The 23,325-nt window shown below is 52.0% G+C and overlaps 1 protein-coding gene across 4 annotated transcripts in view; it reads right to left on the bottom strand.

The window, feature by feature from the left end:
- The window catches only part of MCAM (melanoma cell adhesion molecule), a 36,649-nt gene extending 23,788 nt beyond the window's left edge, over window positions 1–12,861 (bottom strand). For 3 of the 4 annotated variants that reach the window (XM_030538383.1, XM_030538385.1, XM_030538384.1), the window contains exon 1: window positions 12,746–12,860. In XM_030538383.1, coding sequence (XP_030394243.1) covers window positions 12,746–12,818 — 73 coding nt within the window. In that variant the 5' untranslated portion in view covers window positions 12,819–12,860. Of the gene's footprint in view, window positions 1–12,745 lie in introns of all 4 variants that reach the window. The other variant, XM_030538386.1, reaches the window with a different exon arrangement.
- Between the last annotated feature and the right edge of the window lie 10,464 nt (window positions 12,862–23,325).

The raw sequence follows: 23,325 nt of genomic DNA, 5'->3' as shown, positions 1-23,325 counted from the left end.
CCTCTGAGCCTGGTGCTCGGTACTAAACTAAAATCGTAAGTCCCCAGGACAGATGGTATTCAGTCCAGAGTTCTGAAAGAACTGAAAGATGAAACTGCAAAACTACTAACTGTGGCATGCAACAAAGAGTCCTGTGGCACCTTATAGACTAACAGATGTATTGGAGCATGAGCTTTCGTGGGTGAATACCCACTTTGTCAGACGCATGCAGACTCTTTGTTGCTTTTTACAGATCCAGACTAACACAGCTACCCCTCTGATACTTAACTATGGTATCTAACCTATCGCTGAAATCAGCCTCTGTATCATAGCTAACGTGACGCCTATTTTTAACAAGGGCTCCAGAAGTGATCCTAGTAATTACAGGCTGATAAGCCCAACTTCAATACCAGGCAAATTGGCTGAAACTATAGTAAAGACCAGAATAACCAGACATATAGATGAACATGATTTGTTGGGGAAGAGTCAACATGGCTTTTGTAAAAGGAAATCATGCCTCACCAATCTACTAGAATTCTGTGCGGGGGTCAGCAAGCATATGGACAAGAGTGATCCAATGGATATAGTATACTTGGATTTTCAGAAAGCTTTTGACAAGATCCCTCACCAAAGGCTCTAAAGCAAAGTAAGCAGTCATGAGATAAAAGGGAAGGTCCTCTCATGGATCAGTAACTAGTTAAAAGACAGAAAACAAAAGGTAGGGATAAATGGTCAGTTTTCAGAATGGAGAGAGATAAACAGTGATGTCCCTCAGGGATCTGTACTGGGACCAGTGCTTTTCAACATATTCATAAATGAGCTGGAAAAGGGGGTAAACAGTGAGGTGGCAAAACTTGCAAACAACACAAAATTACTCAACATAGTTATGTCCAAAGTAGACTGGTAAAGAGTTACAAAGGAATCTCACAAAATTGGCTGACTGGGCAAGAAAATGGCAGATGAAATTCAATGGTGACAAATGCAGAATAATGCACATTGGAAAACATAATCCCAACTACACATACAAAATGTTGGGGTCTAAGTTAGCTGTTACCACACAAGAAAGAGCTGTTGGAGTCATTGTGGATAGTTCTCTGAAAACATCCACTCAGTGTGCAGCAGCAGTCAAAAAAGAGAACAGAATGTTAGAGACCATTAGGAAAGGGATAAACAGTAAAACAGAAAATATCATATAAATCCTTGGTACACCCACACCCTGAATACTGTGTGCAGTTCTCGTCACCCCATCTCAAAAAAGTTATATTAGAATTGGAAAAGGTACAGAGAAGGGCAACAAAAATGATTAAGGATATGGAACAGCTTCCGTATGTGGAGAGATTAAAAAGCCTGGGATTGTTCAGCTTGGAAAAGAGACAACTAAGGGGGGCTATGACAGAGGTCTATAAAATCATGATTGGTGTGGAGAAAGTGAATAAGGGAGCATTCTTTCCTCCTACACACCACAAGAAGCAGGGATCACCCAATGAAATTAATAGGCAGCAGGTTTAAAACAAACAAAAGGATGTTTTTCTTCAAACAACACACGCTTATCCTGTGGAACTTATTGCCAGGGGATGTTGTATAGGCCAAAGTATAACAGGGTTCAAAAAAGAACTAGATAAGTTCATGGCAGATAGGTCCAGGGACGCAACCCCATGCTCTGGGTGTCCTAAGCCTCTGACTGCCTGAAGCTGGGAGTGGACGACAGAGGATGGATCACTCGATAACTGCCCTGTTCTGTTCATTCCCTCTGAAGCACCTGGCTTTGGCCACTGTTGGCAGACAGGATCCTGGGCTAGACAGACCACTGGGATGACCTAGTCTGGCCGTTCTAATGTTCTAAAGTACTAAAAACCTGTAAGCCAACTGGGCCTGTTGCCCAGCATGTGGCTTTGTGCCCAGGTTGTGTAGTTGGCTGCAATGCCTTGCCTTACTCTCCCTCCCTAACCCTCCCAGACTGGCCAGTCCCTCCCGCACTCCACCCAGTTAGACTGGAGTTTCAAAGCCCCTCGAGTGGGTCTTTCTCTTCCTGGAAATCAGGCTTGGTGGAAACAGGTGGTGTGAAACCGGAAATTAACAGCCCCAAATTGGTGTGTCCGGTGTCAGGCATAAGGGATGGGTAGATAATGAGGGGATGGGCTATTCCACCTATCACTGCCTTTGCAGGGCCGTAAAGGAAGAGACTTGTGGGGAAAAAGACAAAGAACAGATGGAGGTGACTGGTACAAGCTTCCCCATCAGGCTCCACCTGAGACTAAACAGGGCCAGACTTTAACAGCAGCAGCAAGGACTGCTCCAGCACAGCTTCTCTTTTCCCCCAAAGGCCAGTTATCCCCGCCTTCAGCACCAGCCAAGGGACTGTCAGAGCCAGGTGGTTCCTTCTAAACACTCTCCAGCTCCAGGGGAAGGAAGCCAGGGCCATTGTTACACTGAAACCTCACTCACTACCCTGCATTTCAAAGGCTGCCACCGTTTTTCCTTCTTTTCTTGATCTTTAATTAGAGGTTGGATGAGTTTTTAATGGGGGGCTTTGCCATGGCACTGAGATCTCTGGATACCAAACTTTGAACCTCGTCTACCATTGGACAGTGACTGTGTTACATTAACAGCTTTAGCATATTTAATCCATCTAAATTAATATGACTGAGCAGCCGATGGAGATGCAGGGAGCCGCCTCAGCCCTCCTGCCCTGGGATTCTGTACCCTGCCTTTGCCAGGACCAGCCCTATGTGACCCTGGCAAGTTCGAATCTCTGTGTTCTTCAGATCGTCATCTGCAAAACGGGGCCAATTCTGAAAGCAGCCTGACCAAGGCCCAGCACCTTGATGGATGGCACCAGAGAATGGGGGATGCTGGCAAAGTGGTGCGGCAGAGGCTGGGTTCCTCGGCACGTGTTCCCAGCCTCACAGCAGTAATGGAGCAGCTGGCCGGGCTCCAGAGCTTTGGAGAAAATGTAATGGCTTATCGACCCAGCGCTGGCAGGAGCTGGGGAGCAGAGATGCTTCCCGAACTGACGGGCCCGGGGCTGGTAAACAAACCCTGCATGTAAACAAGGGGTCTCAGCCCAGCGTGAGGGGCCCTGGCACTGGCCCCCAGCCCAGCCATTCCAGGGCGCAGACAGAGAACTCAATGGGCCTGACAGCAGGGCTGGATTTGGCCCAGGAAGGCTAGCTGAGCCCTGGAGGTCAGGGGAGGCAGCCAGCCACAGGGCGAGCATGGCACACGGGAGAGGGACTGCAGGAAGGAACAGGAGCCATGGGAGTAATCCCAAGACCAAGATCTCTCCTGCTCCTAAGGGAAGGGAGGGAGGCTCTGTCACTTGAGACTGCCCAGCGGTGGTGAACGGGGAGGTACGGGGAGTGATCCTGCCTGGATTCTGGGACAGCCTGGTTCTTAGGGACCCCCGTCTCCCATGGGAGCCGGGATGAGCCATTGCAGGCTCCGCTCACTGCTGGGTTGGAGGCACCCATGCTGCTAAACCAGAGCACCCCTCTTCCCCCCCGGCCCCGGCAGGCAAACAGAGAAGTTTGCTCAGCAGATACTCCACAACTGCTCTGCGCTCTCAGCCCCAAGCACCAGCTGCCCCCGGCCAGGTGGCTTTTCCTGGCCCACTCCCCCAGCTGAGCATTAACTCAGCTGATCCACACAACGCCCAGGGAGAGTACTAGTCCATCTCGCCGGCCCATTCCAGCTTTGGCTCTTGTGCCCAGAGGCCAGTTGCACTGCTGGCTTGTGCCATGTCTACATCTGCTCACTAGGACCTGAGTCGAGACCCACCAAACTCGTCACATACATGGCCACCAAACAGTCGCCAGAGGGAAGCCAGCCACTCACTTGCCACTGACCAGGGCAGGATTGAATGAGCAGCCCAGAGGAGAAACTATATCTTCTCCCGTATAGCTGGAGGCAACCCAAACCCAGGGGCGGGCAGATGCAACTCCCTGCAGATCCTCTGTCCCCACAGTTTGGAGAAGGGGCCCAAGAGCACAGAGGCCTTGGGAGACCTGTGGTGCTAAGGACAGGGATTGAATGGGACCCCAGGGCTGTGGGCAAGCTAGCAAAGTGGGCTTCAGAGCAGCCCAGGAGACTTTGTGGTGCGGGGACAGGGAGTGAGAACAAGACAAGGGAAACCCAGGGCAAACGACCATGTTCCTGGGGCTCCCCATCTTCCCTTCCCAGATCTGGGGGGATGGCGAAGCACCGCAGGCACGGAAATACACCGATCTGGAATAGGAAGGGGCCATGCATGCTTAGTGCACATTAAGCAGTGAGGGCAGGTAATGAGCTGAGGTTAGCGAACGCAGGGAATCATTAACGAGCTGCCGAGGAAGCCTAAGAGACTGACCATGCTACAGAGCTGGGGTGTGTGTGTGTGGGGGGGGGGCTAATGGACTGGATGGAGCTGCTCTCTGCACAGAGACAGCCCATTTACCTGCTGCCCATGGTCATGCTGCTCCCTGAGCCTGGCAGGGGATCACGGGTGATAAGCGCATCAAGGCACAGATCCTGCACCTTTGAGAGAGCAGCCGGCCGGGGCGGCAGCCTGAGGAGACTCCATCCATGTCAGGGCAGCCTGCTGCAAAACCCCAATGGGGAGAGATGGCTCCAGATCTCCTGGGCAGAGATGGGCTGTAAGCTCTGCCACCATGCCAGACACCGCCACCTAACACACAAAGAAGGGACGCCGGGGGAAGTGGGGAGGAACAGACCCAGCTGGTGCTGCTGGCCAGAGGCTCAGAGAGAGACATCCAGCTGCCCCTGCCCCCCGCCCTTCCAAGCTCCGGCACGGATGAAAAGTCCAACCAGTGCCATGAGCTCAGAGCCCAAGAATGCCCGGAATCTGCCACCCGCCATGAGGCAAAGAACGTTCCTTTTGTTAGGGCCTTGGCACACGTGCCACCCCCCACTGCCGGCACGTCGGAGTGCCCACTGCCCTGAATCCTTCCCAGTTCCCCTAGGGGCACAGAGAGAGGCTGAACACCATGGCAAGGGGCTGAGCCGAGAGTCTTCATGGTGGCCAGGGCAGACTCAGGGGATACCTCCAGATGTACCCCGCCATCTCCCCACCTCTTCTCTCAGCAGCTCCCTAGTTCAGGTTGACAATCCCACCCCCTACCTACTGTTTAGGGTCCCGTCTGACTCACAGCTTTGATCCCTTCTGGTGTGTGTGCGTGGGGGGGAGTGGCCCAGGCCTCTGTGTGGGGCAGACTCTAGGCCTGGGCTGTGGGGAGGAGGGGCCAGGCCCTGAACACTGGAGGGGGAGCCTCGGGATACAATGACTGCATTGAGGGAACAGTGCTGAGGAGCCCAGAGAACTTTCTGCACCGGGGCAGAGGGCATGGCCAGGGCGGCCCAGGGAACAGAGAGACCTTTCTCCCAGCAGACCCCACCCCCACGCCCACCGAGAAAGGGAAGCTCCCTGCTCCAAATCCCCAGCAGCTAGAGAGGATCCATCCTCGGTCTAATGCCCCCCTCCCCCCAACCTCAGGCTGGAGAGGCGCTGGGCATGACTCCACTGTCACTCAGGGCCACTCAGCTGGACCAGCCTGGTGTCTCCAGGTTTTTGGGGTCCACGTTCTGTGGGGAGAGGGATCTGGATTAGTGGTGGTGGAGAACGGGTTAAGAGGCAGGCTGGGGCATCTGCCTGGAAGGGGCTGGCAGGGGAGAGGACCCAAGCAGGCACAGCTGGTTTTGTTTGCACTGAGCCAAGCTCTCCCTGCTTTGAAGAGTCAGGTACACAATGGAAGGTGGCTGGGGACTGGAGATCCAGTGGCAGGGGGAGGGAGCGGGGTTTGCTCCAGACCCACAGTGGCCAGGTGAGTCTCAGGGCAGGTCCCAACGGGACAAGAGAGCCCAAGACTCAAGCACACAACTCAGCAGAGGACCCAATGGCAGAAAGGGCCCCAGAGCTACCCTCACAGCCTCCCACGGGGCAAACTTGCCTGGGTGGTGACTGTTATCTCGTGCCTAGGGCTGCCAGGTTCACGTGGCACAGTCATCAGCTGAGGAGACTTTATCCATGTCAGGGCAAGCTACCGCAAAACCAGTCCTAAAGATGAGACCCACGGGGCTCTGAGCACAGCGGGCAATAGGCCCTTCTGGCCCTTCATGCCTCGGGCTTGCAGGCCCTGCCCTGTGCTGGCACTGCCGCAGCCTGGGTTGGGGGACAACAGGGGCTGATGGCCCCCCACCGCTCTTCCCCATGGCGAAGGCAGCCAGGAGCCCACACGGAGCCATCCTTGGGGTCCCTCTTAGGAGGAAGGTCCCCAGCCCTGGGGAAGAGGCTGATAAGGTGGAGGGGCAGGGGCAGGACTTGGAGCCACGTGGGCAGGGCCAGATGCATAGCTGTTTGCCATTAGCACAGGGAGAGCCCAGGAAAGGAGCCCCAGAGAAAAGCTTTGTGGGCAGCAAGGGGCAGGAGCCATCACGGCTCGGCCAGCAGGGCCACAAACCAGGCTGGGGACTGGCTCGACTGGAACATGGCTCTTGGTGCCCAGCCGGCATCCCCAGAGTGCGGCCCCATGCCCATCAGGTTCTACTGGCCCATGGCAGAGAACCAGGGAGTGGGGATGGCTCCTGCACCAAGGGTCCTGGGATTCAGGCCACCGCCCCACGAAACAGTAACTTTCCAGAACCTACCCCCACTCCCATCCCCTCCCACGGCAGAGAGAGGGCAAGAGAAGCCAGTAGGCATCCGGCCAAGGAGGCCACCAGCAGACCCTAGGGGAGACTCTCAATCAGCCATGGGCACGGTCCAGGGGAGGTGGCTCCCCCCTCTCAGAGCTGCACAGATAAGGTCAGCCACCACTGAATGCCCTGAACCCTCTGCGCAGCGAAGTACCAATCTTGCCCTGCACCATGCACAGGACCATCCACCCCCCCAGAACCCACCCAGCTGCCCCTCCCACCCCCTTGTTTCTACCCCAGTCCTGCAATCGGACGACCCCCTGCCCCAAGGGAGAGCGTCTCCCAGGGCTGTGGCCCCAGAGAAGCCCGGGATGCTGTGCCCAAGGTTAATCTGCTCAGTGCCTGCATGAGAGGGACTGGTCACCAGGAGGCGCTGCAGGGCAGCTGGTGCCTAGTGACTGGAGTATCAGCCTCTTCTAGCAGAGGGCAATGCAGGGAGTCCCCAGTCCCAGCTTCTCCCAGAATTGGGTGCTGTCGGGTGCAGGGCAGGAACAGGGAGAGCTCCCAGCCCCCCACCCAAACGGATCCTGCACAAAACACATGGGACCAGCATGGCCAAGAGGCAGAAACCCCCCAGGAAATAACCTGTCAGCTGCTCACCAGCAGAGCGCTATCAAGCCTCACACCAGCCAGCACTCTGCACCCTTTGCTCCCAGCTGCCTGGCAGGGTTTCAGAGAGAGCCCTGCAGATTTACGGCTTTCTATTGCAAGAGAGTGGTTAGTTCCTGCGCCTTCCAAGCTGGTTTGGGAACTTCGGGCCTGGGGCCAGCACTGCACACGAACAAAGACTGGCCTTTTGCACATCAGGAGGAAAAAGTACCCCTCCTCCACTCCTCCTGCAAAGCCCAACCTCCACCAGTGGGGCTGAGGTGGGCCGGCAGGGGGCCCAGCTCCAAGCTCGGAGCCAGCCCTGCACAGGAGTCGTAAAACACTTCCCAGTGGCCAGGCTCGCCCACAAAAAAAATATTCATCAACCAGAGCCCTGATGGATGGGCGCCAGACCTGCCCCCGTGCACCAGCTGGGCCTCCTCACCTGGGTCATTTAAAAAAACCAACCCCGCAACAGTTCCAGGCCCGGGAGAGCAGGGCGTGCTGGGAGCCTCTGGCCAGATGTGGGAGCGGAGGTTTCCAAAACACTCCTGTTGCTGCTACGAAGCAGCTGCTGGTCCTTTCATGCTACTTGTCAGATCTCTGTCCTTACTGCTCCGCATAGCTCAGCCCAGAATCTCACACGCGGGGGAGGATCGCTGTGCCCCGTTGCTCAGAGGGAGGCACAGAGAGGAGAAGCGATTTGCCCCACACACCGAGTCAGGAGAATATAGGCGTCCTGACTCCCACTCCCTTGAATCAACTAGTTCCACCCCTGCTGCAAGTTCCATTTTATCCCCATCCCCACCCGCATTCCAGCGTCAGCCCTTTAAATCTGCACGTGCCTTGCTAACTCTCTGAATGTACATGCAATGGCAACAAGCCACACAAGGGTAGTGGTCCTTCCAGCTGCAGGCCCAGAGAGCCTGTATGGGGGGTTTCTGGAGAGGCATCTAGGGCACTGCAGAAGCATTCAGTGCTGGGGGAAGGTGGGATATTGCATAGGGCACAGCCAGGCAACCTTCCCTGCAGCACCCCTCAAGGAACATGCCGCTGCCCTGACCTGAAAGGGTGCCCCCTAGTCTCTGCCACTTGTTCAGTCCTCAGCCTCCCGGCAACAAAGTGCAGCAGATTACTGCCCAGCAAGGACCAGACTATTAACCATCCAATCACTCTGCCTAAGCTACTGAATGGCCGTGAGACAGTGACGGCTCTGAACTGGTGAAAGGCTCTGTATCCTGTTCCCAGTCCACCGGACCCAGCCCATCCCTCCCAGCCCTTGCACTGCTTTGGGTGACTGACTAGCCACGATGTGCAGAGATGCAGCTCCGATAGCTTGGGGGCTGGCGGGGGGTTTCATATGGGGTCGTGGGAGCAGTATGCAGCCTGGGAAACCCTGAATCACAAGGCGGGTTCACGAGGCTATGCCTTGATTATTCACATTTAGCTGGCCTGGGAGCAACACGGGACGTAACTTGGCCAGGCTGAGTGGGACAGGACTTCACAGACACGGCTAACTGTCTCTATGGAGCCCAGGGCTGGAATGGGCTGGATATCCGAATACCCCGACAAAACCGGGGGAGGAGATCGGCTATCGGCTGAGTGCTGACCCGGCGATGGGGCAAGCCGGCACAGTGGGAACTGCTGAGCTCTGCCTGATGGGAGAGGAGGCAGCTGTGAATGGAAACGGAAAAAATACACAAACATACACAGGCTAACAAAAAACCAACCAGCCTGGAGAGAGGATAAAAAAAGAACAAGTGAGAAAGGCCAAGAGAAACACATGGCTCTGGGGAAAACTGCATAGAAGGGAAAGCAATGGCCGGCTCCCAGTAGACCTGACCAGCCCTGGATGGGAATCAATACAGATTTGCCATGCTCCAGCCCACCACAGCCTCTACTGCCCATGCTGCCATGCCTCTCCCCTATGCCCCTCATGTTGGTTCTTGCAGCCCCCCTCTCCGTGAGTCTGAAGCTGGAACGGGGCTTCTTGCTTTTGCAAGCTGGGTAACAAGAGCAGGAGCCCAGTAGGATCATGGCCAGCTCTCTATACCCCCATAGCACTGGGATGGCAAGAGCCCACCCTCCTGGGAGGAGCAGAACCCCCCTGTTTTACAGGTGGGAACAGCAGGCATAGGGAGAGGAGAAGCAATGTGCCCCAGATGACTGTGTTAGTGCTCAGCAGCTCCTGGCTCCCAGACCTGGGCTCTGACCTCACTCTCAAGGCTTTGCTGGGTGCCTTCAGCCGCAGAAAGGGTCAAAGACACTTCAGGACCATCCAGAAAAGGAGGTGAATGATAGAAAGGGGCTGCCCTTATTCCATTCCACCCCCTTGCCCCATCTCCAGATGGAACTGCCTACTGTTCCTGGTCCAGCTGAAATAGCGAGCCCCCATGTGCCGATTATTTCTGTGCTCTGCCCCCACACCTCCAAGAACCCCGTCTGGGCAGCCCATGCTGTGTATGGCGAGGTCTCTGCCCCATACTTGGTATAAGCCTTGTATTTCGCAGCCCGGCGCTTGGCTTTCTAGAACTAGGGGAGACACGTGTGTCTGCTGGGGTGGAGGTGGGGGCACGCCAAGCAACACTTGCCTTTAGCACAGCACCAAAATTTCAGCCCCATGCATGCCACCAGCTCAGCACACCCAGCTCAACACCGTGGTGGTGGCAGCCACGTCCGTGCCCACCCTAGCACCAGAGTTCAAGGCACCAGGTTTACAAAGAGGAGGTCAGTAGCAAGAGAAAGATAAAAAAGCTGCTTCCCTCCCCCCCCCCCGATTCGTTGTCTGGATGGCCGCGGCAAAAGCACCCTGGAGAAGAAAAGCCAAGCCCTGGCACGTTTCCTTTGTGACATTGCTCTCTGCTGACTCCCCCAGCAGGAAGATAGGAAGGACGACCAGCCCTTCCCCATCATACCAGGGGGATTTAGGGGGGGCGGGGGCAGCAGAATTCAAGTTGCTGCTGCTACAGACAGGAATCCAAAGCTTGGGAAGTATTTTATGTGAAGAGCCTGCAAATTCTTCTCTCCATATTATGAAAGGGATTCCCTCACTGCCCTAAACCAGCAGGTCTCTCTCTGTGTTTGGGAAAACGGCATCATGCCCATCCCCCTGCCAGCTCCGACATGTCAGTGACCCTAACAGGAAAGCTCAGGAGGTCACATTGGCTGGGTAAGAGATCAGTCTATATGGCTGGAGGTGATGGGCTGGCTGCCTAAACTTTAGTGCGAAACTCCTGGGTTCTTTGCACCAGTAGTTTGAATCCCAGCAGGACTGGACCGAGCCCTCCCTCTGGAGTGGTTTAGGAGACCCCAGCGTGTGCAGTCTCCTAAACCACTCTTCAGAAATAATCACAAGGTTTGTCTAGTCTGCATGGCCATTAAGACCCCCCGTCATTTCATAAGAGCAGGGGTTAGCATTCATCCCCTTGCCAAAGTTTCCCCTCTTACTATGCTGTATAGCTGCCACACCCCACCCCAGAGGTGGCTGCATGCCAGCAGTGCTGTGTGGATGCCGTTTGAAATGCGCACTTTAGGGACACCATTAACTGGAATTTTTTTAAATTGGTTCATTGTTAAGAAATGCTTGTATCTGAGAAGAGGTCCTTTAAATGGTATGTCCTGAGTGGCGGTTTATAACCATTCACAGAGGAGCGGCAGCTAAGGGAGAAACTGACCATACATGTGAAGAGTGAAAATATCTCTATATAAGGTGGACAAGTAACTGCAAGAATATTGTTCTAGCCTGGGCATTAAGCTACTTTATGTGACCAGGTCACTGAAACCATCGCAGCCTCCACCCAAAACACAGTCCTGTCACCACCCAAATCAAAGGCACCCAAGGCACGCTTGGGCAGAGGGATTCTGCTAGCTATTGTTTTGTGAAAGTTAGTGTCTGGGGAAGAAACAGCAGAAAAGACCAGAGAAGCTGACACAAAGGGCAGCTAGGAAGCACCAAGCACAGTCAGAGCACGCACTGCGAAAAGCCAAGGGACTGAACTTTTGGGCAGAGTAGAGGATGGACGAGGGGCTTGGAACTGTGAGCAAAAAAACTGTCCTCCTGTTCGATTGTTGCTGTGTTCAAGGAAACAGGACTTTGTCCATTCTTTGCAAATAAACAGAGTTGAATCAAAGATCCCGGACTTAAGCATCAATTTCTCCTCATAACTGAAACAACCAAACCCAAGGTTTTGGCTACCCACTCAGGCCAAAGGGGCAACACGATCGTTTTTCCTCTCTCTCTGTTAAGCACTGTGGACTTGTCTACACATAGAAAGTGTACTGGCTTAATCTACATCAGTTTGAAAACTGCTCATATTGGTTTCAAACCTGTTCTCTCGATTTAGCCTGAACCTGTACCTTTACAGCTAAACGAACAATGAGAAGTTCAGTGGTCCACCAGACATCTCATTGTTTTTGTGTATACAGACTAACAAAGCTACCCTTCTGATATTTGGTTTCCAGCTAAACTGCTCTAAATCAGGTTCAAACCGATATGAGCATCCAGAGTGGCACCTGATTAATTCAATCACTATCAAATCACACCTTTCATTACTCCACTACAGCTCCCTGTTTAAACCAGGCCGGGGTGTGCAGCTAGAAATATGATTTACAACCCCCTATGTCTCCTTTGGCCCTAGATTAGTGGGAGACACATATCATCCCTGTACTTCCACTGAAACTGACTCCCGCTAGGCACAGGCAGAAACCCTCCCTTTATCAATTTGGTCCAGTGCCCAAAAGCCATGTCCCAAGAGGCAAGGGCTTCCATTCTCTAGCCCCAGTGTCACACTGCTCCTAGCCCCTTTCCCAACCCTCTGGGCCAGGCAGTCGCTCTGGCTGCACAAACCCCTCCCTGCGTTTCACTTTACAAGGAGCACAAAGCTCTGAGGAGCTGGCACTCCCGCCCCCTAAGCCCGGCTTTGCCCGGATGCCTCTCAAACCAGCACAGCTCCAGAGCTATGGAAACTGGCCACCATGGAGCAAAACCTGGCTGCAAGGGGCACTTACTGCTCCTCCACCCAAGCTGGTGCAGGAGAGGGGGCGATTTCCATCCGAGCCTCCCCCCTCCCCCAAACCACCCAGACACAGAGCCCCGCCCTGCGCTGCCCCCTCCGGATCACGGAGAGGCGCGAGGAGGACCCGAAAACACCAGCCTCGTGCTGCAATCCGGGCTGGGGCTGCAGGGGGCTGGCTGGATTCGGATCGGCTTCTCGACACGAGCCCAGAGCACGTGGAAACTCCCAAGCCGAACTGGTCCCAGCCGCCCCCCCCCACGCCCCCCGATCGGATCCAAGGCACAAAGAGTCGGATCTAAACCATCGGGGCGCAGCCCCTCCGCACCAATGGGGGGCCGCGCACGGCTGCCCCCCCCCCAAGCCAGCCCCCCGCACACCAGCCCTGGGAACACGAGCACCGGCCCGCCCGGCCGCCCCCTGTCCCAGCCGCCGCCGGAGGGTCCGATCTGCTGCGGGCGCGCCCCGCTCCGGCTCACCTGTGGCGCCCCAGAGCAGGAGCCCCCAGCCCAGCAGCAGGCGCGGGCTCCCCGCCGCCCAGCTCAGAGCCATGGTTGCAGCCGCAGAGTGAGGCCGGGGAGGCTCGGCGGGTTTGGAGAAGCCCAGGGGCTGACGTCAGGTGGGAGGGAGGAGGGGGCTGGACTGGGAGCTGGTCCAAGCAGGGGCCACCGACTGCACCGAGCCAGCCCATCTCTCCAGCCCCTGGCACGCAGGGCAGCGCTCCTCCTCCTCCACTTCAGCGGGGGCAGGCCAGGGCTGGGGGCACCGCGGGGGGGGGCGAGAGAGGAGCTGCCCCAGGGCAGCTGCACAGACTCTGTTCCCCGGAGGGCAGCGCTGGGAGATGGGGGCATTTATTTCTATACACCTTTAATGACGCAGAGGTGCCTGCGCTTTATCAGAGCCCCCGGCTGCTGCTTTCCCTTCAAGCAGGAAAAGCAGGCATAGTCCTTCCCCTGCCCTCTCAGCAGCTGGTTTGCTCCGTTTCTGGGACCCCTTCCCCCCAAGTGAACAGTTGAGTTGTGGCTGCAGATTTGGTTGGGAGATGCAGGTTGGTTTTTCTGTCCAGCCCCCCATGCTGGCTTTTGTTCTAAGGCCAGATGACAGCTCTCCCTTTGCCATTTGCAGACACCTATTTCATTGTTGCGCTGACAGTTTTCCCTTCCAGAGCCTCTGCATCTTAGCCTGCTGTACATAAATAAATACATCAGTCTGGATGGTCACAATCGCCCAGCTCCTGGCACTGCCAGATTGCTGCAGGAGTTGGACAGCAGAAAGGCCCATACCAGATGGTTTCCTGCTGAACTTTTGCTAGTCTAGAGGCTTTGGTTTTGGAGATTTTGTGTCATTTTCCCCTCTCCCATCCTATGTCTATCTTGTCCACTTAAGCTGCCTGGGGTAAGGAATCTTCTCATGATATGTCTGGGCAGCACCTGCCACAATGGGGCCTCATCCAAGCAATGAGGCTTCCACTGAAAGGATTCTACAGCTGAGCAGATCTTGCTGCTTTTCGTGTTATCCAGCCAGTTTTTCTTAACTTAATCCTGTGACTCCTTATTACCCACCCTGCTCCGTGTACCACCTTAAATCATTCCCCCCCTTCGCTGCAGACAGTTATCATGTCTCTGCTATAAGTAAATAATATCAATCCCAGGTCTCTAGGTTGTTCTCCAGCCTCATAAATAGCCCTGTAACTGGAAACTTAGAGGAAATGCTTTACTGGGTCTGGGCACAGTCTGTTTTTCAAGTGCTTATAACTCTGTTATTGGGGGTTTAATTCCAATTTAGCCTGAAGAATTGCAGCTTGTCTGGATCATCCGGTTTGGGATTACAAATGGACAGGGAAAGTTTGTAGCAACCGGCTTTTAGGCATCAGAGATGGAAAAAAAAACCATTCGGGTCCCTGCCTATCCAGCTGAGCCTAATGTAGGCTTGTTTCCTTAAGATAGGTACATCTGATTTTCCACCCTGGGACCCGTGCCATCAAGCTGGGACATTTAGCAGTATGGGAAGGACGGATACAGTCACGGTCCCCGACAACTGGTTTGCAACTCCCCCAGGTTGAGAACCTCATTGCCAGTGGTTTGCCCAGTCTGGTTTTAAATATCCTGAATGTTGGGGCATCTGTAATGACCATCTCCCACCATAGGTCATCAGCCGGATCCCCAGCACTGCCTCTACCACCAAAGGTAAAGGACTAGCTGTGGTAGCAGTAGTAGGCTATTATCTTCTATTGCAAGAGGGGATATGGCACACAAAGCCAGTGTGTTACATTCTGACTCTTCCCCTCAGGGGACTGTCCCAATCCCTGTTAGACCTCTTTGCTGGGTCATTTCTCCTGCTATTCAACCTCTTTTCCCTTTCTTAATCCTTGTTACACCTAACTCATTCCTCTCCATCACTATCTATCTGTATTACAGGGACATCGTAAGGTCCCAGATGAAATCCAGACCCTATTGTGCTAGGTAGAAACTGAATGCTCGTCCCTGCGTTACTGAGACCAACGTATGGGACGTGAGTGACCCTGAAAGCATTTGATTTAACAATGTTATGTTGGCGGTCAGTGGGAAGTTCTTCAAACCCACAGTGCCTTGTCTCTTACCCCTAGGGATAGGGCTAAACTTAAATGTCCTCCAAAACTCTTGGCTAATTTCTCCAAGCCCACTGACATCAGCGGAGCTGCACCTGTTTAGATCAGCAGAAGTCCATTGACCCAGATCTTCAGAAATATTTAGGCACTTAACTCCCACTGCCTGACACTATCCCAGCCATTGGATTGCAGGCAGGTTCTTGCCCACTTCAGCAAGGTATGTGGGCATCTGCCTACAAGTTTGACAGGTAGGATCGTGTTGAGAGGCCAGAGCTGAAATCTGCATCTTGCTGTCTCTCTGGGCATAGAGGAGTCTCTGTGGGCCAAGGCAGAAGCTGTGCAATAACTGTGCATTGGACATATGTAAGGGGCTGGGTTAGCCCTTGGCCCTGTTTAAAATCAGAAAGGAGTCTAGAATTTATCTGGGGCAGGTGTCAAAGTGAAATCATAAGTTTGGTCTTCCAAGGACCTGTCTGTACTCCCGGAGTGATGAAGATGACATCACAAAGCTCCTGTGTTACATCACAGCCTCGGGGTGAATCTCCCCATTGAAGGTGCCTGCCCCCGGGTCGAGGCAGCCTGGAAAGCAACGCCACATTGGCTGAATTTCTCTTTTTCATGCTCCTTCGGCAACACACGGATTCCAGATTGGAAACGGCTAAGCACAATGGCTCTGTAGAACTCCCCTTTGGCTCTCGCCCCCTCCCCCACCCGCCCTGCCATCCCCTTCAGCCGAAGCTGCCCATGCAGCTGTTGGACCCCATGCAGCACAGCAGCTGTGGGAAAGCTGTTCTCAGTCCTGTATGGGTAGGGAGAATGCACCAGAGCCCACATGGCTGGAGGAGCCTTTTATCACAGCCAGAGCTGTGCAAGGCGATGCTTACCCAGCAAAAACTGCCTGTGCCCTCTATTACTGCCTGTCCTGGGGGCCTCCCGCCGGGCACGGCTCCCCCCGCCATGTGTCTCCCTCACTCCTAGGCACCACCCTGTCACTTTCTATGACCAGCGTGTGTTTGATTCGACTCTCGTGGCTGCAATGTGGCTCCTGCGACAACAGGCCAAGGATCAATCTGTGGGAAGCTGGAGATAAAAATGGGCTGAAAAGCTATTAGCCTCTACCCCCAAGCCGAGGCTGTCTTCCTTCAAACAGCTCCCCCTGCCCACTGCCTCCTCCCGTATGCTCTAGTGACTAGTGGTCCAGGACTCCTGGGTTCCATCCCTGGTTTTGCCACCCCCTCCCCAGGTGACCTTTGGCAAGTCACTTCCCTGTGCTGTGCCTCAGTTTCCTCATTTGGGAAATGGAGGTCATAAGACTGAATCAATGAGATGCTCTGTAAAGCACTGTCAGCCCCTTGCCTGGATGGTGGTAGAGCAAGGGACGGCACCAATGACTACCCTGCCTTAGAACACTCTCCAGCTTCCCCCAAGTCTGAGAGGCTCACCCTGACCCTGGGGATGGCACCTGGCTTTACTCAGCAGCTTCTGGGTATAGTAGAAAGCCCCCCCTCTGCCAGCCCTCAATGCCTGGTGTCTCAGAGCATTTGCTTCATCCGCCTTCAGTCTCTTCCCTGCTTCATTTGCTTTTCTTACCACTGCATCCAGGATTTACACCCCACCTGCAAGGTCGGTGTCCCTCTGAAAGAGAGAGGAGGGGCAGGGAAACCAGAAAGGTCCCAATGGATCAGGGGAGTGTGCAGTGGAGGTAAAGGATCCACACCTGCATCTGAAAAGGAGAAGGTAAAAGGCAAAAAAAAAAACCCCAAACCAACAGAGTTGTCCAACGGTGAGAACTGGGGTTTGGGACTTCTGGGGCCTCTTTGCAGGTCTCAGACCCGACCTGTTTGATGATGAGAGCGAGGTCCAGGACTCCTGGGTTCTGTCCTTGGCTTTGAGACTAATTAATTGCGGGGCATTAGGCAAATCACTTCCCCTCTCCTCTGTCTCTTCAGCTCTCCTCTTATTCGTTCCCCCTGTCCTTCCTTTCTCTCTGTCTGTGGGTCACACAGCAGTCCTCCCCCACCCTTCTTCTCTGCTTCTAGATGCATTTCTGATCCACTGTCTCTCTGCCCTCCCACCGCCTTTCCAGGCTGAATGGGTTGGATGATTCATCAGAAATGAACAGTTTATTCCAAATGAGATTAGTTGCTTAAAATGGCATTGTTGGTTGGTTTTCTATACGACTCCAGGTGCTGGCTGGTGATAGCAGCTGGGGCCTCAAAGGCAGACCAGGGGCAGGTTAGATTGCACAGAAAGAAATGGAAGAGAATTTATCTGACACCTGGGGGAAAGCAGCTGCAATTGTTACATGCAAGTACTATTCCAGCCATGCACTTCAGACACCCTCCTAAGGACATGCTCAATCAAAAAACAAAGGTGTAGCCAGGGATTGTGATGCAAGCAAGCGGATGGACACAGATACACAAACAAGCACACACACAAATGTGCCCAGACACATGAACATACCCACCCAAGAATAGCCCCCCAACACACACACACACACACACACACACACACGCCTGCACAAAAACACTTGCAGATATATGTACAAGCACACAGACACACACACAATTGCAAACACACAAATGTACACACACAGAAATGTCCTCATAGAAACATACACACACGCCTCCCTACACACACGCCATGCAAATATTGCACAACTAGGTGCCCTCCCCCCTCCCCACAAAGGAGGTGTCTGAAACAGCCAGTGGCTGAAGGCAGTGTTTTGGTCACATCCATCTCCCCCTTCCCAGACAGGCAGATGGTGCTCTCTGCTGTGCAGACAGACTGGGCTTCCAGAAGGTGATCACCAGATCAGTTTATATTGACCAAGGGCCACTTGCAGGAGAGATGAAATCATTGCTGCTGGTGGATGGTGGCATGGCCCTGCTTTGTCTGTGGCTGGAGCCAGCAGGTGCACCTTGGAATCCCAGAGGAATACACTGCTCTGGGGCAGGATTCCTGCCCCCCCCATTATTTGCATTCTTGGGGTTCAGCCTAGCAAGATAACAGGGCGCTGCAGCAATCCAAGGCAGGGGCAGGTGGGGTAGCAGCGAAGGGGTTGGCTGGACACGGCTAATCTGGCTGGTCAATGGTGTCAGCTGTGGCACAGCCCAGTCAAGGCACAGGGAGAAGGCCTCTCCAGATTCTAGGACAAAACCTTGGAACACCCCCTGTCCACAGACAGCATCATAACAGGCTGGACCACCTTTAAACCGCCAGGAGTACTTCCTTCTACATCTCCAGGCCAGGGGCTATGCAACTGGCACACCCTGCAGCCCTGGGGCAGTGTGAAATTCCACTCTGTTCCGGGGAAGGACTGAGGGCGCATGCAGGGGCCCAGCACAGGCAGAGGAGGATTCGTCTCACTGGGGACCAGAACCCTCTGAGTCCCTCGGTCTTTGCTCCCTCTCACCTTCTCACACTCCTGTTTTATTTGCTCATTTAACAGATTTGTCTGGAGCCCCAAACAGACAATGCTGCAGAGAAGACGCGGGCCTTTCAGACCTGCTTAGAGAGCTGGGGATGACACGTTCAAGTCGGGCTCCTAGGTCCGATCCTGCTCTTGCTGAGGTCACTGGCCACAGGAGCTGTGCTGGGATACCTCGGGAGACACTGTGAAAAGAGAGGAAAATAATTTGCAGGAAAACCTCCACAGTGAAGATCTCATCCCTTGACATTCACATGTGCCAGCTCAGTGTATGGGGGCCTGTCCTGCCCCACAGCATAGGCTGCACTACAGCTGAAGACACACGTTGTGGTGTCACCCATGGCAATAAACACAGGCCTGATTTTCCACCATTGGGACTCCATTATCCAGTGTAATGGAGCAGGTTTTAAAGGGGAGGGTAACTAGGATTATGAACTTGAACTAGTCTTTGATCCCTTCAAAAAATTAGCCTGAAAGAACCCAGGAGTCCAAAGCCCTGCTGGGCCCCAGCTCGAATCAGTGAATTTACTGGGCCTGATCCACTGTTGTCCTGCACCTCGGGCAAAGGATTACATCAGCACAAAGTGGGCATATATTGCAACCATTTCAGTAGAACTCAGCACTGGTCTAAGTGGCTGCACAAGGTGCTGAGCAATATAGAATCAGGGTCACAATGTCCCTGGCAAGATAGTGAAGCAGCTGATATGGGACTCTGTTAATAAAGAACTACAGGAGGGTAATATAATTAATGCCAATCAACATGGGTTTATGGAAGATGGATTCTGCCAGACTAACTTGTAATCTCTTCTTTAAGAAAAAAAAAAAAAAAGACATCAAGTCTGGTTGATAAAGGTAATAGTGTTGACATAATTTAAGGCATTGAACTTGGTACCGGATGATATTTGATGAAAAAGCAAGAATGATAAAGAATCAACATGGCCTATATTAAGTGGATTAAAAACTGGCTAACTGATGGATCTCAAAATCCAACTGTAAATGGGGAATCAAAGGGGTGTGTTTGCAGTGAGGTCCCTCGGGGATCCATTTTTGGCTTTGTGGTATTTAATATTTTTATCAATAACCAGGAAAAAAGCATAAAATCAATCACTGAAAGTTTGCAGAGGACACAAATTGAGGGAGTGGTAAATAATGCAGAGGATAGGTCACTGCTTCAGAGAGACTTTGATTGTTTGGTAAACTAGGTGCAAGCAAACAGTATGTGTTTGAATACAGCTAAATGTAAACCAATAATGCAGGCTGTACTTACAGGATGGCAGACTGTATGGAAGCATTGATGTGGAGGAAGAGTTGGGGGTCATGGTGGATAATGACCTGAACACGAGCTTCCAGTGTGACTCTGTTGCCAAAAGAGATAATGTGATCCTGGGATGTATGAAGGGGAATCACAAGTACAAGTAGGGGTTATTTTACCTCTTTATTTGGCACTGCTGCCAGACTCCTGTATCCAGTTCTGGTGCCTGCAATTCAAGAAGGATGTTGATCAATTGGTGAGTGTACAGAGAAGAGCCAGGAGAATGACTGAAGGATTAGAAAACCTGCCTTATAATGATGAATAAATTGAGCTGCTTAAATCTATCTTATCAAAGAGAAGGTTAAGGGGTAACATGATCCCAGTCTGTAAGTACCTACGTGGGGAACAGATATTTAAAAAATTTGCTCTTCATTTTAGCACAGAAAGCTCAAACATTGTCTTCAACTTTTAACCATTGGACCAAGTAGACCAATTCAGACTGGAAATAAGGTGTATGTTTTTAAAATGGAGAGTAGCGTACCATGGGAACAATTTACCCAGGGTCGGGGTGGATTCTCCATCACTGGCCATTTTTAAACCCACATGGGAGGTTTTTCTAAAAGCTCTGGGCTGGGAATTACTTTGGGGTGGGTCTTTAGCTTGAGTTACACAGGAGGTCAGCCTAGATGATCACAGTGGTCCCTTCTGGCCTAGGAATCTACAACTCAGAGCTGGGCACAGAACCCCTGCTCTAACCACCACACACTCCCCCCAATAAAGCCCAAAGCTGTGCAAGGCTCACCCCAGCTTCCATAACAGGCATAACAGCCTTGCTCAAAAGGCTGTAAATAAGAGGCAAACCCTGATTCAAACTGCCCTGAATTTCAATCAGATCAGAATGTACTACTCTCCCCCATCTCAAATAAACAGAGCTTGAAGAAGATGTTGCAAAATCCCACAGGCAACTTGGGAAGAAGAGGGTGAGACATGACTCCATCCAGTCACCTTTTCAGGGTGCAAGACCTCCCCTGCCCTCCTTTGGCTGCACTCCTGAACTGTATTTGGACCAGCACAATTGCAGCATGCAAAGAAACTATAGCCAAGCGATGGTGAGCTGATGTCACAATCGCATCACCCAGTGCCATGCTGTGTCCGCTAGAATTGTCCAGAAACGGAGCCATAAGTGTCAAACATTTAGACAATTTTCCAGGCCACTACTCTGGCTAACACAGGTTTGACACCATTGCCGTTTATGATTTTCATTAAAAAAAATCCCTTCTAGTTTGTCTTACACCATCCATCAAGCGAACACCAAGTGGGAGAGCAGTGACTCAGACTGCAGATGGAACTCAGGGTTCAACTAATATCATCTACCCCTGGAAATTCATGGGCCTAGATACCTTGGTGTTATCTGACCTTCCTGATTTGCGGGCATAGCCTCAGAGCTGGTAATTCCACTTCTCTCTCTCTCTCTCTCTCTGACCATCTGCATGGTGAAAGTGATGCTTGTTGCGCAGAATTGTGTACCGCAGCTGGGAGAAGATCAAGGCTAGCACGTGTAGGGTTACAATATGACAGGCAGAAGAAACAAATGGTTTTGTTTGGAGGCCAAACTCCACCAGCATTCAGTAAATGTGCTTAAACATGGGCAGCTGCACAGCTGCCATAAATCGAAGGGAACATTCTAGTAGGGACCAGATTTGCACCCCAAGAGGCAGCTTGGTTTGGGGGAAGGAGTGACCAAAATATAAGGTCTCTTTGTATGGCTTTTGGACCTATTGGAGCTGCGGCTGTTTCACACTTTAGTCCTATGGGTTTCTACACTCATCTGAATTGCTCAGTGTGATGCAGTAGGGACTGTTTGTGTGGGGAGTGGGAAAGCAGGGAAGGATGATGCCAGGGCCTGTAACCTGAGCTAGGTAAGGAGGGGAAAGGTCAACACCTTTGCCCGGGAAGGGGAACAAAGGAAGGGAGTGGCAGGAGGGAGGCAGTTTAAGTTTGGGCTTGGGGCTGGATGGGCGGAATTCAGGGTATCCTAGCTAGGATCCAAGCACCCTAAAAGCCCAGAAGGACTCGGTGGAGGGGTCCTGACTGTGCCTGCAAGCTCTGGTGTAACCTGTGTTCCTGTTGTCCAATAAACCTTCTGTTTTACTGGCTGGCTAAAAGTCAGTGTGGGTCCCAAAAAAGGGGTGCAGGGCCGGACTCCCCCACACTCCATGACACAGAGGGCTCAAACCTGAGCATGTCTTAGCCAAGAGTACCCTGCTCCACTTGTCTTGGGGATTTTGACAATAAAGAGGAGCAAGATTGCCCAGCAGAGGCCTGGATGGAATGTGGATCTTCTGCTTGCCCAGAAGCCTTGTTTCTGTCTGTGACCAGGATCCTAGTGTACTTGGAGCTATCTTCCTCATACACACATTTGGAGAAACCCTCCATAGGCAAATCCTTGCCCCTAGTACAAGTTCAGGACTATTTCTTTTCTGCAACTGGTTTATGTCAGCAACTTAGTTGAACTAAGTGTTTATCACCAGTCAAAAGATCCTTCAGCAATAACTTCCTTACACTAGCACTAACTTCATGCTTAACACCATTCCAGTAAAGGTGGATTGTGGCTTTAGCCACATGTACAGTAAACTCAAAGAGGATCGCAGTATTCACACTCTGATCTGGTAAATCTTCCTGACAAAAATCTGTTTTAATAGTGGTGTTAGAAGCTGTAATTTGCTCTAAACAGTTTTTACCATTGACTTTTACATTCTCTGCACAAGTTATGGGGTTACCCTCACCTGAGCTCACGGTAAAAGTATTTACATAAAAGGTGGCAGTGTTGGGGTAAATGAGGTTACACACAGATGACTGCTTAGGGTCAAACATGCCAACATTGTTACAAACTGGATAGAATCTATCCTTCTCTTTGTTGAGGGGAACTGGTTTTTCCATATGATACAGTTCCTGTTATTCCTTTATTCTTTTAAGCTAGAGCTTAAGTCTATCCACTTTCACCTTAGCTTCTGCCATTCTTTGCTCATGTTCATTTTTGCTGGGTCTGCTTCCTTATCACTGGCAATTAACAGATTTTTCAGTTCCTGGTCTGGCCTGTAACCTATAGCATGAACATGCTTTATCTACCTACCTCTTTTCTTATAGTTTAAGTATTTTGGTTTACTTTGATATAAAGCTATGAACCTATTACAATAAGTTGGTAATGCAAAGGGACCTATAGGCCATATCCCGTATGTTAAGCGAAGGTAAAGTCAGCATATCTATATTAAGATTTTACCTAGATAATACCCATGCATATGTCTAAAGACTTATCTAGACAGACAATGGAAAAATGGTAAACTGAGTTTCCAAGTTCGTACTCATAGACTTAATAGGTATATCACATGGAAAGAACTGAAATGACTAACCATGAACAAAAACAGTGCGTATGTACGTATCATATGCACAAATGTATTAGCTTATGGAGTAAGTGTACCCTAACATTGTGGGTGAAAAATGAAATTTGGGCTTAGGAGGAAGGATTTCTGGTACTTGTGTCCTATAGAAGAGGTGACCCACCTTGCTAGAGGATTTTATTTCTACTCTATTCGTTCTTCTATTTCTGATACCAACTATTGGTGGGCCATACTCATTTTCTCTCAAACTTTAAGTTCCAAGGGGACTAGGCGAAGCTTGGTTTTGCTAAGCTTAGGTTTTCGTTTTGTTTATTAGGTTTTGATTTTAAGTTTATTAGTCAAGAAAACCCTAAGCTGGCTATTATGGCTCTTAGCATTAGCTTCTAAGCACT

This window comes from Gopherus evgoodei, chromosome 19 (assembly GCF_007399415.2).
Source record: "Gopherus evgoodei ecotype Sinaloan lineage chromosome 19, rGopEvg1_v1.p, whole genome shotgun sequence".
Taxonomy (NCBI): domain Eukaryota; kingdom Metazoa; phylum Chordata; order Testudines; family Testudinidae; genus Gopherus; species Gopherus evgoodei.
Note: the sequence above shows the minus strand (reverse complement) of the source record. Positions and strands in the feature narration are given on the sequence as shown.